The sequence below is a fragment of the Alligator sinensis genome, unplaced genomic scaffold, assembly GCF_000455745.1.
Source record: "Alligator sinensis unplaced genomic scaffold, ASM45574v1 scaffold566_1, whole genome shotgun sequence".
Lineage (NCBI taxonomy): Eukaryota > Metazoa > Chordata > Crocodylia > Alligatoridae > Alligator > Alligator sinensis.
In genome coordinates, this window is record NW_005842017.1 from 2,466,621 (window position 1) to 2,483,644 (window position 17,024).

The window sequence follows — 17,024 nt, forward strand, 5'->3', positions numbered from 1 at the left end:
ACTCTTTCCTGCCTATGCAGGGGGTCGGACTCGATGATCTATTGAGGTCCCTTCTGACCCTAACATCTATGAATGAATCTATGAATCTATGAACTCCAGTGTTGTCTCACCATCGCATGTATTAAGCCCCCGTGCATTTCAAAATGGCCGTTGGGGAGCTTTATATAAACTTCATTGTATGAGCTGCAGATAAAGTGTCCCGCAGCCATTTTGAAATGTGCAGGCGCTTAATACATGTAGTGGTGAGCCATTTTAATTAGAATGGTTGTACAGGAACTGCTTTAATTAAAACGCACCCCGCCCCAGTACATGTATAGGGAGCCTGTATTTCCAGGGACAAGCCGGAGATCTTGGTCCTGAGTGAAGCAAGGTCACTTCTGCTTGAAAAAAGTGTGGGTTAGGTGGTTTGTGTGTTTTCTGTATACGGTGCTTTATAGGATGCCATCCTGGATATGAATTGTGGTAATCATCCCAAGTATACCAAAAAAACTGTAATCTACAGCTAGGCCCTCAGATACCACCACATCTGCTTGGAGAAGAACATTCATAATGTCCACCAGATGAGCCTAAAATCTGCCTTTATACAACAAATCTGCCTTTATACAAGTAGAGCAATAGACCGTATATTTGAAAGAGCTATCCTAATACCCCACAGCAACTTGTTGCAGTACCGAAAAAGCCTCCTGCAACTGCACACACCTGATGATCACCTACTATTCCACACTGGAACCAGTCAGGAGAATCACCAAACAACTACAACCTATACACAACAAAGATCAGACCTCGAGAGAAATACTCCCATCACCTCCAAGGGCTCCTGGCTTTCAAACAGGTCTCTAACCTTGCCCAACTCATAATCAGAAGCGAACTCTCCTCCACTGCCAAATGGACAGCAAGTGGAACAGAGCTGTGCCTTGACAAGAAATACTTAACATGTCAGCACATCTCCACTGCCACAATCAATACCCCCCATAAAAAAAAAAATCAGAATCTATTGTTTCTATACATGTCTTTCCTAAAATATGATACGCCTGATCCAATGCACTAAGTGCTCCCATGGCAACTATGTGGGTGAAGCTAAACAGTATCAACACACCAGAATGAACTCTCACAAAAAAAAAATAAATAAAGGGAAGAGAGACATACCCCATTAGGAGCACATTTCTCACAAAACAACCCCTTCTACTCTGACCTTACTATCCTCATGCTCCAGGGAAATCTATCAACCACTTTAATCGGCTTGGGAACAAAAATTCATAAACTGGCTGGACACTAAAGGCAGTGACAGAAGAGACATTTTGTCACATGATTGCCCCCCTGAAAGTGCTCTATAACCATGCCCTGACAGAAGTGAATAGCTTCAGAGTGCTTTAAAAGTGCTCGATCATGCAACAAATGAACCCTTATATAGTGAGGCTTCAGGAGAAGTCATTCCAAAGCAGAGTGGCTACATTAACTTCTGTCAGTCCCTGTGCCCAAGCAGGACTTGGCTGATGCAGCCCAGCCCCATACCTGGTGCTGTCTGCAGGACAGGATGGGGAGAGGGAAAGGGGAGACAGCTGCAGGCTGGGGTTTGCCCAACCTGTGCTAGGAGGGGGCGGGGCAGGTAGATTGGAGCCCCCATGAGGCAGGGGGCTTCAATCTACCTGACCCAGCCTCCAGTGAAGGCTGAGTAAACTCCAGCCTGCAGCTCTGTCCCTCTTCTTTCTCTTTCTCCCATCTTACAGATAGCACTGGAGCTGAGCGGGCAGGGTGGGGTGGGGCAGGGGTAGGGGAAAGAGGCTACAGACACGCAGAAGCTTCTCCTGGATTGGCTCCAAAGTTGAGTTCGATTCTCCCCCTCTTGATGCAACAGCGAATGTCTGTTGCATCAGGGATGGGGGTCACTGTAACTCATGGCGCTTCTTATAAAATGCCATGAGTTACAGCAGGGAGCTGCATGTCTGTCAGCACCCTAAGAACCAAGGGCTAAACACTGATATTGGATTTATGGCATTGCATTTTATCTAACTCCTGAATTCTTTCCATCAAGAAATATGAAAATGACTCTCTTCCCTTTTGATAGGCCTTGATCTCCTAGTAATCAGCTTCTTTTCTTCTGCTAATTATGCTTGCTACCCCTGAGAATTTCTCTCAGCCCCTGCTGCTTTTCATTATGCTGTGCTTGACTTCCTGTGATTAGAGACCTGAGGAAGAACGTCTTGCATTAGAAAGCTTGTCTAACTTTATCCCAACTACATAGTTGGTCCAATAAAAAAGATCTTCTTAAGAAATCTTTGCCTTTTACATCCTGATGCAAGAGATAATCTATTGGAGGAAGACATTCTCAGAGACTAGCTATCTACAAAATAGCATCGTGTCAGCTTTAAAAGTACCAAGGACCCCATCAACAGCCTTAGGGTAAAAATCTAAATACCTGTCCTTAAACATGTAAGGGCGTGGAAAGTCAGACTGTAAAGCAGGGGTGGGCAAAATACGGCCCATTGGCTGGATTCAGGTCCACCAGATCATTTTATCTGGCTCACCGGGCACCTAAGAAGTTTAGAAAATTAATACTTATTTATCTGCTCCTGGCTGCCTGTAAAAGATGACAGGAGACAGGGACTATAGGACCCAGGGGAAGCTGGCAGGAGTCAGGAAAAAGGCCAGCCTGGCCCTGCTGCACACCTGCCTTCCCCCCGCCCCCCCTGCCTCTGCTTGCAGCTGCTTTCCCTGCATGTAGCTGCTCCATCACCACATGGCCCCCGGCTGCATTGCTGGACCACGGGAGCATGGGGCCACACCGGTACCCCAGAGCCAGGAGCAGGAGGGGTGTGTGTGTCCATGTAATGAGGGAAGGAGAGACAGAGACAGAGAGAGCAATGAGAGAAGGACAGAGAGAGAGAGAGAGACAATGGGTATGTGTATGTAGTGAGCAAAGCACACAGTGTGTGTATAGTGAGTGAAGCACACAGTGTGTGTGTGCGTGTGCGTATGTGCGCGCACGTATGCAATGAGGGAAGGAGAGGGAGAGTGTGTGTGTGTTCATAGGGTGAGTACACCCCTATCCACCCTCCACCCCCACACCCTCCCCCATGTACCACATCCCCACAGCCCCCCACAAACCTATACACACCACCTCATACCCCCACAGTATACAAGAGAAAGACTTCATTTTAAGCTATTGTGAAATCACCTCTATGTACACTACACAAACGCATGTAAATCAGGACAAAAATATTTTTTAAATCAAATTAATTAATGTTGTAGATGTTTGATTTTTAGAATATAATTTGGTGTTTTTCTGGTTCTGAGATGGCAAAGGTTGGGGGTTAGGGGTGGGACTTCCAGTCCTAAGATGGCAACCAGGGGGGTGGGGCTACCCATGCAGCCTTCGACAGTTTGCTAAAACTTGGTAATCAGTGCTCCACCCAAAATAATTGCCCGCCCCTGCTGTAAAGTGTAAAATTGTCCCTGGATTAGGACACATGACAATTGTTGCATGTAGAAAACCAGAATAAATATGCACATAATGGAACATCCTTACATGGACCTTGTAAGCCCAAAAAGCACAAAAGAGTTCTTGCTATGATATTACTTACCTGTATGTTGAAATCTTAGCCTTGCCTGGGATTTTAAGCTCTTGCTCCATCTCTTCTCTGCTGGATCTCAGTTTATCAGTCAGGAGGTCTATGCGGTTTATTCTGAACAGCAGCTCCTTTATGAAGGTCAGATCATCCTCTGCTATCATGCCTTTCTCCTGCAGCTTTTGGAAGAAATCTTTGGAATCCTGGATGCTTTCTTGCTTTTTCATCGGGATGTACTCCAGGCTCAAAAACTTCAGAGCCTCTAAGTTCTCCGAGTTCAGATCCTCAGTGAGGGAGAAGAGAAGCTTGTGTACATCCGCGCTCATTTTTTTTGACCAAGAGGCCAGGAATCAGATCTAAACATAAAGTGAGCTACTGATGGAACACAGTGATTGATGAGCCAGTTCAATACAGTTACAAAAGAAACACATCCAAAATAAATGGATACATATAACAAAATGCAGAGCTGATGTTCTGTAGCTTTAACTTTGATGTTTGGTCCTGTCAATTCACAAACACCAATGAACAAAATTAACTTTGTGCTAAGCACAAAGTTAAGAGAGAATGTCAAGGAGACAAGCCCCTCTTGCGCTCTGTGGAATGGTGTCCGTGGCTAAGTGGGAAGCTGAATCATCCTGGCTCTCTGCAAGGGTCTCCTTTTCTTCCTTTCCCCTAGGGTTGCCCATCTGTCTTTTGGAAGCTCAACAAAATTCCTTTTTATGAAGATTAGGTCCTATACAGAAACAAGATCCACATAACACCATCCTGCCCCACTCCCTCCAATATCTACAGAGTCTCCCTGCAGTAAATGAGATCAACAGATACTGCGTTGCCACAGATGTAAGGCCCTGTGTGAAGAAAGCATCCATAAATTCCCATTACCCGATGAAAAATTGCTTTGTATTCAAAAGCTTGTCTAACTCTATCCCCCAAAAATCCTTGCCCTCTCACAAACTCCTGCATTCAGCTGTAACCAGAGCACTACTGACTGATTAGACGGGAAAGGTATTATTCCACTTTATACTTGTGGTCTGTAGCACTGGCTGACTACAGCTCATTTACAAGCTGTGTCTAAGCTAATGACAGTTATTTGCATATTTGTAATATATAGACCAGATACAGATTGTGAGAGCAATTTTCAAAATTTGACTAGGGCCTTCAAACATAACTTCCATTTCACTAGGTGCCTAATCTTCAGAGGGAGCTTTGAAAATCTCAGTTCTGGGATACAGTGGGTGTGTCTACACAAGACGCTGACTGAGCAGTAGCCGAATAGTACTGTGTACTAGTGTGTCACAGCACTAAGTGTGCTAATACGCTACTTAGCGCTGGCTAAGATGTTCATCAGTGCTACTGTGTAGTAACTTCAGTTACTGTGCATTTATTTAGTGTTTGATTATACAAGTACTAAATAAATGCACAGTAACCACTGCACAGTAGCGTCTCATGTAGATATGCTCAGTTAGGAGGGGTCCAAGTCCTGAGTTTGGAAAGAATCTTTGAATTTGGAAATAAGAGCACAATGTTGCAAAAATCCTCTGCTCATAATATAGGACCAATAGCATACTACTTTTCTGCCTACTGGATGCTGGGAATACTAGCTAGTGCTCTGCTCCATCAACCCCAGAGCAGAGGAGCAGTATTTGGCAGCCAGAACTTATTCATGGCTGAAATGCTGTAAATAATAAAAAGGTCTTTATACTCTTTTTCTTTGTTTTGGGCAACACTGTTTATCAAAAATGCTCATGAGACATTTACTGGGGCAGCCTTGCATGGGAGCAGACCATCATCCTGTAACAAACCCTAACTCTCAGGCTACCAAGGAATCTGTTGACCCATTTCACTGATATTCACATGGATGGGATGCACCATCTACCTGGTCCTGTTCAAATACAGCAAACTTTGTCTACACTAGGGTTTATAGTCCTGTGTTAACCCAAGATGACAGACTGCCATTTCACTTGAATTACTGGTACTCAATACTTGTAAATGCTAATCCAGGAAATACACAAATCTTTTGTTATGAGTCCTAAGGTCCATTCTAGGTTATACTACAGTGGTCTGTGTTAAAATAGTATTTACTAACACAATTACAAATGCTATATAATAATTAGCAATCAAATAAATGGCTACAATAGTACTTTAAAGTAAATGGTACAATATCAGCCAAACAGTTTCTGTCCTATGGACTATATAGTTTAAATTCTGTCTCCAACACTCATTTCTCTTTAAATATATGTAAAGTGAGTTTTAAAAATAGATTAGACCTTGCACATTAGTACAGATTCATACAAACATTAAGGAAGAGAAATACATGTGATTCATTCAGGCATGAGTCAAGACTTTCAGGTATTTGATCATACAGTTACTTCCTTAAAAAAAGAGAAAAATATATGGTAGATGGTAATTGTGAATATGGCTTGAGAATCTCCTCTCACATACCCATGCATTTGTAGTTTACGTAACAAGCAACCTACACCCAGAAAAATAATTTTTTCCAATAAAGGAAATCAAATTACTTTCACTTTCAAAATTTCTATATATTTAAAGGATTGCACACACATTTAGACTACAGCAAATAAAGTATACTAGCTATATGTGTGCATGCATGAAAGCATGGACTGGGTGTGTGCAAAATCAAAACTAACTGTTGCTGTCTTCTGCCATTTGCTTATAATCCAAAACAAGAAAATGGACTCAAACTAGATGGATATTAATATAGCAACAAAAACAAACAAAAAAGCTTCCTTCACTACACACAAACTAACTTTAAGGCTACTTATTCCACTTACCCAGGCAGACTGATAGCTGAAATGTGTCTGGAGCCGGTTCTGTTTCTTCTTCCCATGAAGTTACAGGAAAGGGATAGGTTCTTATTGCTTCTAGTGTATTGTCATGTGACTCACAGCAGAAAGTAAAGTGACAAGCAAACAATCCAAAAGCAACTGTGACCACAAAGACAAATGCAATTGATCTCTATATTCTCTCATCACCCATACCAGTTCACTTAATCAAATATTGCAGAAGTGGAAAGAAACCTTAGAAAAAGACTAGTAAAAGAGGCACAGCAGGCACTATAATGAAGAAACTTCCCAGAGAAAAAAAAAGTTACAATGGTTGAAGATCAGTATTATCCGTGCTGCCCAAGACCAGACATCAGGAGAGTACAAGTGCATTACAATACTATGATTAACATAATTTTGATTACCTTTAATGTATCTGCATTTTTCATTTTAAAACATGTTCCTCCAGGGAGCTAAAAGCATAAATAACAGATGTGAAATTTCATATGGAAAAATAGCACCCCCGCCCCTTCAAAGTGCTTAAAAAGTATGAGATTAATAGCCCTAATGACTCATGTTCTTTTGTGGTCTACCAGGAGAGCAACAGTATAAATGTCTCCACACCAGGAAATGCAGTATGTACAAATGAGAGCAGCTCTCTCTCCAGATCACTTAATTCCTGGGCCGCCTTCTTCCTCTGCCTTCTTTTTTCAGATCTTCCTTAATGCCATGATGTCCAGTGCACAGCCCTACGCTTGGTTTCCAGTTACACAGATGTACTAAAAAGAGAGAAAATGAAAGAGACTCAGCAGAGTGTGAAAGCACAGTTGTAGTTTATTTACTGTAGTGTATGAAAACAAATAATTAAATCCCTTTGACATCAACAATGGGGTGAAACCGGGGTGTGTTAGCCCCTGTGCTTATTAACATCTTCTTTTCACTCCTGCTGCTTCATGCATTCAAGGACAGTATTTATCTTTGAAACAGACTAGATGGTGGCTTGTTCAATATTGCAAGATTTAGAGTGAAAACCAAGTTGAAAGAACTGGTGCTGAGAGACTTCCTGTTTGCAGATGATGCAGCCTTGGATGTCGAGTCAATCTTCCTTGCAAAATTTCTTAGATTTTCTGAGTCAGGCAAGAGCTGGGATGGCGATAAGTAGGGACCTATCAAATTTGCAATTATACAGTTTTCACAGAAATCACAACTTTGATAAGCCCCCCATGAAAAATGCCAGGGCAGGGACCATGAAAAGTGAAAATGGCAGTAAGCAGCAGGAGGAAAGGTACTGGAAACCAGAAAAAGCGGGAAGTCCTGGTGTCCAGGAGCACGTGTGTGCTCCCAGCTGGGTAATGAGATGCTACAGGGATTTGGGAGCGGGGCTTAAGGGGTTGGGGGCACAGGTGCTGTTTTCCTCGATCCTTCCAGTTTCAGGCTACGGGCTGAGGGAGAAGAGGATCCAGGTAGTGAACCAAAGGCTGCAGCACTGGTGTCATTGGGAAGGCTTTGGCTTCCATGACCATAGTCCGCTCTTTGGTGAGAGAGACAGTGAGCTGCTGGGAAGGGATGGCCTCCACCTCTCTCCGCTGGGGAGGAGGCTCTTCTCAGACAGACTGACTGACCTGCTCCACCGGGCTTTAAACCAAGCCTGCCGGGGGATGGGGGGACCATTGCCATGGCTGGCCAGCTGAGCAATCCTTGCAAAGCCAGCAGATCAAGGCACTTAAGGGAGCCTACCCTTGCCCCAGCCCTAGAGCAAGCTGCAGGCAAGGCAAAGGCCCCCAAGGGGACACTTGCACACCTGTACACCAATGCCAGGAGCTTGGGGAATAAAACAGGAGGAACTTGTCCTCCTGCTCAACACAATTACAATATCATAGGGATAACAGAGACCTGGTGGGACTCCACCCATGACTGGACCATGGGTATAGATAGCTATACCCTGTACAGGAGGGATCGAGTGGACAAAAGGGGAGGAGGTGTAGTTCTCTATGTAGGGACGCATAGCTTTCCCTGACAAGCCAACATCGGCACCCAGGGTGGACGACTAGAGACCCTCTGGGTTAAAATCCATGGGGAACACGGCACAGGAAATACTATGGTGGGAGTCTACTACAGACCTCCCTCCCCGAATCAAGAGATTGACCAGGAGTTCGCCAGGGAATTGGCTGAGGCCGCACGCTCCCGGTCCATGGTTGTCGTGGGGGACTTCAACTACCCTGACATCTCGTGGGAAGAGTGCTCAGCCAAATCCGAACGGTCGCAAAGCTTCCTCTCATGCGTGGATGACCTCTAACTGACTCAAGAAGTCTACGGGCCAACAAGAGGCAAAGCGCTGCTTGACCTGGTACTGGCAACTGGGGATGACCTAATCAGTGACTTAATGATCGAAGAGAAGCTGGGTGACAGCGACCACAAGCTGATCACCTTCACCATCTGCTGAAAAGCTGTCAAGTCAGTCAGCAGTACAGAGGTCCTCGACTTCAGGAGGGCTGACTTTGACAAGGTCAGGAGACTTGTCGGTGAGGCCCTAAGGGACCACGACCCCAAAGGGAGGGGAGTTCAGGAAGAGTGGTTGCTCCTCAAGGGAGTGATTCTGGATGCATAAGCTATGCCCAGGAAAAAGCCAACTTAGATTCATAGATTGTAGAGTCAGAAGGGACCACAATGGATCATCGTGTCCGACCCCCTGTCCCTGGCAGGAAAGAGGACCAAGGTCAGATGATCCCAGCCAGGTGACTATCTAGCCTCTTCTTGAAGACCTCCAAGCTAGGTGAAACTTCGTAAATGGGTACTTTGTGTCATTCTTTCACAAGTCCCATGGAACGCCCCTGCCCATTATGGGGACAGGGACGCCTAAGTGAGGGTGGTTCCTTGCCCTCCATCAATGCTGACCTTGTGAAGGAACAGCTTGAGAGGCAGGACACCTTCAAGTCAGCCGGTCCTGACAATTTACACCCCAGAGTTCCTCAAGGAGCTGGCTGGCATCATAGCTCAGCCCCTGGCACAGATCTTCGAGAACTCCTGGCACTCTGGTGAAGTGCCCGATGATTGGAAGTGTCATAACCCAAAGGTATGATTTTGTGTGTGCTTCGGCACCAGAATTATCCCCGCCAAATTACAGCTTCATTGCACGGTGGAGTTTTCTGCTGCGGAGGAAGGCTCCGGTGCAGGGACGAGTTTCCTGCCTATTTGCAGCTTCTTCTGCAGGGTGCATTGCTCAAGTTGCAAGAGAAATGCACGGTGCAAAGGAGTTCCCGCCACCCGCATGCAAATTGGTTCCCCGCTATTGGCTAGTTCTAAATTATTCACACGTGGCAGCTAGTGATTGGCTTGCTAGCCGTATAAGAGGCTTGACCTGTGTGAGATTCAGAGGAGCTTGGCGACCTGATCCATCGCCCACCTCTTCCCGTCTTCGAGCGATAAAAATTATAAGACGTATCTACGAGTCCGATTTTGGTGGCGCGCTCACCCAGAGCATCCGGAGCTCTGTTTCTGTGGAGCCTAGCAAACTCCACATGATCGTTCATGTTGTCTTTGTCTGTAACCGCAACTCAAGCAAGTTTTCCAGCCTGCACCGCAACCATCTTCGGTGTAAGTAAACAATCTTTAAATCTACCGCTACGAGTCTGTGCCTAATTCTAGCTTGTCGCGCCCCACCTCTCCGACCCCGCGTGCCCAGGCTGCTGGCCACAGCCCACACAGAGCACAAAAAAGGGCCCAGCTCATGCCTGGCCCGCACAGGAAGAAGGTCAATGTGGTGCCCATCTTCAAGAAAGGGAGGAAAGTGGATCCAGCAAATTACAGGCTCATTAGCCTGACCTCTATCCTGGGGAAGGTCTTGGAAAAAAGCATCAAGGAGGCCATTCTTAATGGACTGGCTGATGGCAACACCCTGAGGGACAGCCAGTATGGGTTTGTTGTAGGTAGGTCTTGCTTGACCAATCTCATTTCCTTTTACAACCAGGTGACCTATCACCTGAACAAGGGGGAAGAGATTGATGTTATATATCTCGACTTTAAAAAAAGCCTTCGATCTGGTATCCCATGATCACCTTTTGGCAAAACTGGCCAACTGCAGCCTCAGGTCCACCACGATTCGCTGGCTGGGGAATTGGCTCCATGGTCAGACCCAGAGGGTGGTGATTGATGGAACTCAATCGTCATGGTGCCCTGCTCTGTCCTTGGGCCTATTTTGTTCAACCTCTTCATTAACGATGTGGACATTGGAATCAAGTGGACTGGCCAACTTTGCTGATGATATTAAACTTTGGGGTACAGCATCCACACCTGAGGACAGGGGGTGGAATCCAGGCTGACCGTGACAGGCTCAGTAAATGGGTGGACAAGAACCTGATGGTGTTTAACACTGAAAAATGCAAGGTTCTCCACCTTGGGAGAAAAAACCTGCAGCATGTCTATAGGCTCGGCAGTGCTACGCTGATTAGCACTATGGATGAGAGGGACTTAGGGGTCAGGATTGACCACAAGATGAACATGAGCCTGCAGTGTGATGCTGCAGCCAGTAAAGTGAGCAAAACGCTGGCTCGCATCCATAGATGTTTCTCAAGCAAATCCCAGGACGTCATTCTCCCCTTGTACTCGGCCTTGGTGAGACCGCAGCTGGAGTAGTGTCCAGCTTTGGGCTCCACAATTCAAAAAGGATGTGGAGAAGCTTGAGAGAGTGCAGAGAGCCACGCGCATGATCAGAGGTCAGGAAAACAGACCTTATGACGAGAGGCTGAGAGCCATGGGACTTTTCAGCCCGGAAAAGCACAGGCTCAGGGGCGATCTGATGGCCACCTATAAGTTTATAAGGGGTGTTCACCAGGACCTGGGTGAATGTTTGTTCACCAGAGCACCCCAAGGGATTACAAGGTCAAATGGTTATAAACTCCTGCAAGACTGCTTCAGGCTGGATGTAAGGAAGAACTTCTTTACTGTCTGAGCCCAGGAGGTCTGGAATGGCCTGCCACCAGAGGTGGTTCAAGCACCTACTTTGAGAGAAACCTGGATGTTTTTCTTGCTGGGATCCCATGACCCCAGCTGACTTCCTGCCCCTGGGGCAGGGGGCTGGACTTGATGATCTTCTGAGGTCCCTTCCAGCCCTAATGTCTATGAAATCTATTACACTGAGCATGCCTACACTGGGTTAGGTAAGAGTACAAATTATATCAGTGCAACTTGTGCACAGGCAGAATATACATGGTGGGGAATTTTCAACTAGCCTGAACTGAAGTTGCTGTTCTGTGGGTACAGGCCAGTAGAGGTAGGAGATGGGATGATGCCTAGCTTTTCTGACTAGAGTTAGCCACCTTAAAATGTTAACCGGAGCTTAACCAGAGGCTTAACCACTCAGCTGGGCACTAAGGGCAGCTGTGATGGATGGAGGCAGTGCTGATGATCTCTGGTTGCCACTGTGCTAGTGGCACAATTGTGTGTCCACAACAACAACTGCTATTTTTCAGTCCCTACAAGTCCGTGCCTGAGGCTGCTGCACTGGTCACTTGCCTTAAACTCAGAAGCATAACTGTACTGAAAAGAAAGGGAAAGCAGAATTTTCTTCATGGACAGGACACAAAATGAGGAGGCATTTCTTATCCCAGCATGCCCAGAGCTGCAACCAGTCTCCTGCTTACCAATGGCCAAATGTCTCTGAGAACAACTTCCTGCTTCCACAAACTATACCAGCGGATCTTCTTCACCAGCAACAGGAAAACATAATGGTTACCTAACGCACATTACAGGCCAGTAACTGCAAATTGGATATGAGACAATTAACTTATACATGCATTGCTCTTTTTATACCTGCTGCCATCCCATTCATTCTAGGGTGGCCAGAACAGAACTGGGAACATTAGGGTTCTTTGAGGTACCATTAGATTAGAATCCAGAGATCAGGACTGGTAGTAGAGATTATATCTTTTATTAGACCAACAGGACTTTTGCAAAAAAAAAAAAAAAAAAAAAAAAAAAAAAAAAAAATCTTTAATTGCAAGCTTTCAGGCACAAACACCCTTCATCAGGCATTGGAGAAAAGATTTTAAAAAGTTCTCCTGGGTAGAAATGAAAGTTCATATTTCATAGGATTTCACAGAGAAGTCAATAGATGGAAAACTCCTCTGGCCAGTCAGTTCATAGCTGGTATGAAGCCGCTTACCACCTGTGAGGATCCATGATAATGCAAATTACCTTGAAACAAAGTCAGGAGCAGGATCTCAGGTTTCAGGTGGTCACATTTGCTTCCTGCTTGGGAAAATATGAAGATTTCATTTTTGAAAAAAAATCAGCTAAATGTTGAAAAAAATCATCTTTCATGTGTCAGGTATCCAGGTTGTAGCTGCATTGCTCTAGAGGAAAAGGCAATCAGCACTCGTAGTAGAGATGATATCTTGTATTAGACCAACAAGATTTTTGCAAAAAAATTCCTTTAATTGCAAGCTTTCAGGCACAAACACCCTTCATCAGGCATTGGAGAAAAGATTTTAAAAAGTTCTCCTGGGTAGAAATGAAAGTTCATATTTCATAGGATTTCACAGAGAAGTCAATAGATGGAAAACTCCTCTGGCCAGTCAGTTCATAGCTGGTATGAAGCCGCTTACCACCTGTGAGGATCCATGATAATGCAAATTACCTTGAAACAAAGTCAGGAGCAGGATCTCAGGTTTCAGGTGGTCACATTTGCTTCCTGCTTGGGAAAATATGAAGATTTCATTTTTGAAAAAAAATCAGCTAAATGTTGAAAAAAATCATCTTTCATGTGTCAGGTATCCAGGTTGTAGCTGCATTGCTCTAGAGGAAAAGGCAATCAGCACTCGTAGTAGAGATGATATCTTGTATTAGACCAACAAGATTTTTGCAAAAAAATTCCTTTAATGGCAAGCTTTCAGGCACAAACACCCTTCATAAGGCACTGGAGAAAAGATTGTTAAAAGTTCTCCTGGGTAGAAATGAAAGTTCATATTTCATAGGATCTCACAGAGGAGCCAATAGATGGAAAACTCCTCTGGGCAGTCAGTTCATAGTTGGTGATTAAAACCACCACATTATTAGAACCCACACATATAGCATATAGTGACACTTGTTGCATGATATCTTAGCATTCTCCCAACTACCTGGAAAATGAAATGCCATTGGCCACTCACGATGCAAAACAGACTGACATTGTTGTTACAGAAGTTGTATGCTAAAGCTTTAGGTCTGGCAAGGCCATTTGCAAAAGCCTGTGCTAGAGCAAATTAAGAACTGGTGCCATCTATCCGCACCTCCTCACAATACCATAGTATTAAATATTGTAGTGCTATCAGCCAAGTCCCAACCTGAATTAGACACTACGTTGCAAGAGATTGATTCAATGAATGTAACGAATAATCAATATTTTCCTGAGCTCAACCCAAGTTTCTTTTCAATACAGAGAATTGTGGTCTGAAATTAGAGCAGCTAAGACACTCTGAGCCAAGCTGACACTGGCTATGGAAGTCCATAAGACTGGCCAGCTGTAAAAAAAAAGACCATAGTTTAGCGCACAGGCTGATGTCATTTGGCTAGCAAAAATAGCAGAATAGTGCGACTGAGAAAGTCTACCCCCCACCCCCAAAATAAACACTTATAACAAAACAGCATGATGCGATCGCAGTACAATTGGCACAATGGGTTCCAGTTACAAACCACCTTTACCAAGAGAGTCCCTAGCCAGGAGTTTAAACTTGGACAGATAAGGCACATCCAGATGAGTGTATACATGTGATCTGCAATTCCTCAAAACTGTTTGAGGCATGCAAACTGCATGCAGCACACATGTAACCATTTGCTGTGCTGCAAATTTGCAGCGTAGTGCCAAAATTTGATACTAGGAACTCCCAGTATCAAAAGAACCCACTGCAAAAAAAAGCAGTGTGGTGCACACTCTAGGAGTGTGCATCGGAGCAACTGGAGGCTGGGTCCTGCCAGCCAGAACACCTCCACTGCTTTCGGTGTCCCTCAGCTTCCCCAGTATGCCGGGAGCTAGGAGGAATGGGGAAACGGCAGTTTCCTTGAAGCAGAACATTTTGCTCCACAGCAAACCCCATACAGGGGCATGCACAGTGGCAAAAATTTGTGCTGCTGCTATTTGTGCCCCAGCAAGTGCAAGCCCATGCATGTGAGGACATGCTGATAATGTTTCATTTTAGGGCTCAAAACCTGTGAGGCTTCAAAAAAACAAACAAACAGTACATAACCCAACAATATACTAAACACTCAAATACTGAGCCAGAAAAGAAAGGCAAATTAATGCAAACCACTTATGGATAGGAGGCAATTCTGCTGTGAGTATAACAAAGAAACAGAGGGATTTGCAAAATAACTCATTTCCAAATGAGCTGTAGTTGATTTGTGTGCTTGCAATTACCTCACCATACGCAGAAGCTAAACTAGGGTTTCATTCACCATTGCAGGGGAGATTATTTTTCTTGGGGCTGATGTTCTGGATTATAAAGAACTGTGCTACTAAAAGTACATATCACAGATTTTATTAAAACGAGAGAACTTTATTATAATTGCTGGAGGGTGATGACCTAACAGCCTCAGCATCAAGTTTAAAATAGTAGGCATGCCTAGAACTATAGGCTTAAATCCTAGTAGCTTCCATTTGGCACTTCTGCCTTTGAGGTAAAGAGATGATCCCTACAGTGCCCTGTGTTGGCATCTATCTAAAAAAAGCCTTGTTTGCTGAACATACACATTAAAGACTACTGCCCATTTTGTAGGGGTAAGAGATTGCCTTATTCACCTGTATCAGAATTTCCCCTACCCCATTGTTATAAAGTTGGCTGTAGCCAGGAGGCTACAGCCCTGTAAACAACACTTGGCTGCCTCTCACTGATAAGATAGTCCTACCCCAATGCTGTCTGCAAAATGCTTTGGGATTCTTTGAGTGAGAAAGGTAATAAAATGTATATTAATCATTACCATCTACAACTGGGTTACACTATGAGCACACTAGCATTCCCAGACCAAAAAAGAGTAAAAAGACTTTCAAGTAGTCAATCAGCACAAGAGATTAGCCTGAATTCTAATTCTGATTTCACGGCACAATCCTACATGGAAGATTTTGCAGAGTCCCATTAATTAATTGAAAAATACGTGTCATGTAGGTACTGCCCATTTTCTGTGTACTCACATGTGTGGAACCATTTCTACATATTGGGAAAAGGAATCCTTGCAGACTTAAAAATAAAAGCTAATCATCTTGATACATCCACAGCACTGTTAACTGTCCCATCTGATAAAGAACTTCTCTTCACCACAACAATAAGGTAAATGACAATCAAAGGGCTGTCTTCATGCAGGAGGCAACAGTGGAGACGCTGCATTTTCGGAATGATTTGATTTGGCACAATGTATACCAAACTAAGCTTGTACTACATATATGGCAACCAGAGTGCACTTTGGAATTAATAACTGCTTTAAATGAAGAATCAAGTTGTTCCTCAGTAGGCACGTCTACATGTTCATTAATGCACACCATAATTATGATGCATTAAGTTTAGTGCCTATAATAACAGGTGCTAACTTAATATGCTGCAATCGGTGCTACTGAGCATTAGCACAAATGAGTGCTTTTTTGGTGATGCTTAGTGCTCACTGGACTAAGTCTACTGAGCACTGGTGCAAACGAACGCTGTTTTGTGGCGCTTAGTGCTCACTGGGCTAATTACCCATTAGTGTGGTTTTTGCTAGCCATGCTAAGGCAGAGTAGAATTAGTCCAACAGGCATTAGGTGTTTTGTGTAGACACGTCCAGTGCCATTTAAATTTGAGATGGAAAAGACTCATGTTCCCCTGACATTACAGGCTCTCTCACCCCCACCCCCAAGGAGTACATTTACTGATGTTTTGTCCATTCTGGTTTTGGAGACTCCTACACAGAACAACACAGCTCACTAGCAGAATTTCAGATCATTAAAGTATTGAAGAAAAAAAAAAAGTATGGGACTAAAATAGATAATTTACACCACTCCATTTTGGATACTGAAAGTCATGGTTATCTGTTGTGCCCACAATAACTGTCATGCATACATTGCTCTTTCAGAAACCTACAAATGCTTGCAAAAGTCTGCATACCAGCCTTATACCAACAAGAGCCCAGTGCCACTCCAGGAAACAGTCACTGTGAGCAGCTGCAGCAGGGCTACAGCCATTGCACCTGAGGCTCCAAATGTTAGCATGTTCCAGAAGACCTCACCTTGAGAGGTAGCAAGTTGTGAGGCTGATGAGGTCAGACTTTTCCAGGAACTGGACTGAATTGTATCCAAGACAAGATGTGATTGTAAAAGAAAAGAAAAACTTTATTACTGCTGTGATGGGGGAGGATTTTTAGGTACTGGGAATATCAGCTTCTTTCTCAAGGTGTAGGCTGGCTGGGGCATTTGCTTCTTTGTTCCAAAGCTGTCTGCACGTTTGCTCACATCTTCATTGACTTCTGTAAGAATGGACAAGATATCTTCACCCCTACCGACAGAGAGAAGAAAATATCTCTAGTTATTCAGCCAGCAGAGTGCTGCCATGAAGCCTGATCCACAGAAACAAAACCAGAAGCACAGAAGAAATATTGCATTCTTACACAACATGAAGCACAGACATGCCTCACATCATCTGTACCTGAATCATACACAGAATAATTAATACATTCCTGC

The 17,024-nt window shown here is 44.3% G+C and overlaps 2 protein-coding genes across 2 annotated transcripts in view; both read right to left on the bottom strand.

Annotated features, from left to right (window-relative positions):
* The window catches only part of LOC102385102 (caspase-8-like), a 35,880-nt gene extending 19,200 nt beyond the window's left edge, over positions 1 to 16,680 (bottom strand). Inside the window, exons 1-3 of the mRNA XM_025202208.1 lie at positions 16,574 to 16,680; positions 6,359 to 7,128; positions 3,582 to 3,922 (exon numbers count right to left, since the gene is read on the bottom strand). Of these exons, the coding sequence (XP_025057993.1) occupies positions 3,582 to 3,892 (311 nt within the window). The 5' untranslated portion in view covers positions 3,893 to 3,922; positions 6,359 to 7,128; positions 16,574 to 16,680. The remainder of the gene's footprint in view (positions 1 to 3,581; positions 3,923 to 6,358; positions 7,129 to 16,573) is intronic.
* The window catches only part of CASP10 (caspase 10), a 17,817-nt gene continuing 17,313 nt past the window's right edge, over positions 16,521 to 17,024 (bottom strand). The window contains exon 12 of the mRNA XM_014519232.2: positions 16,521 to 16,839. Within this exon, the coding sequence (XP_014374718.2) occupies positions 16,680 to 16,839 (160 nt within the window). The 3' untranslated portion in view covers positions 16,521 to 16,679. The remainder of the gene's footprint in view (positions 16,840 to 17,024) is intronic.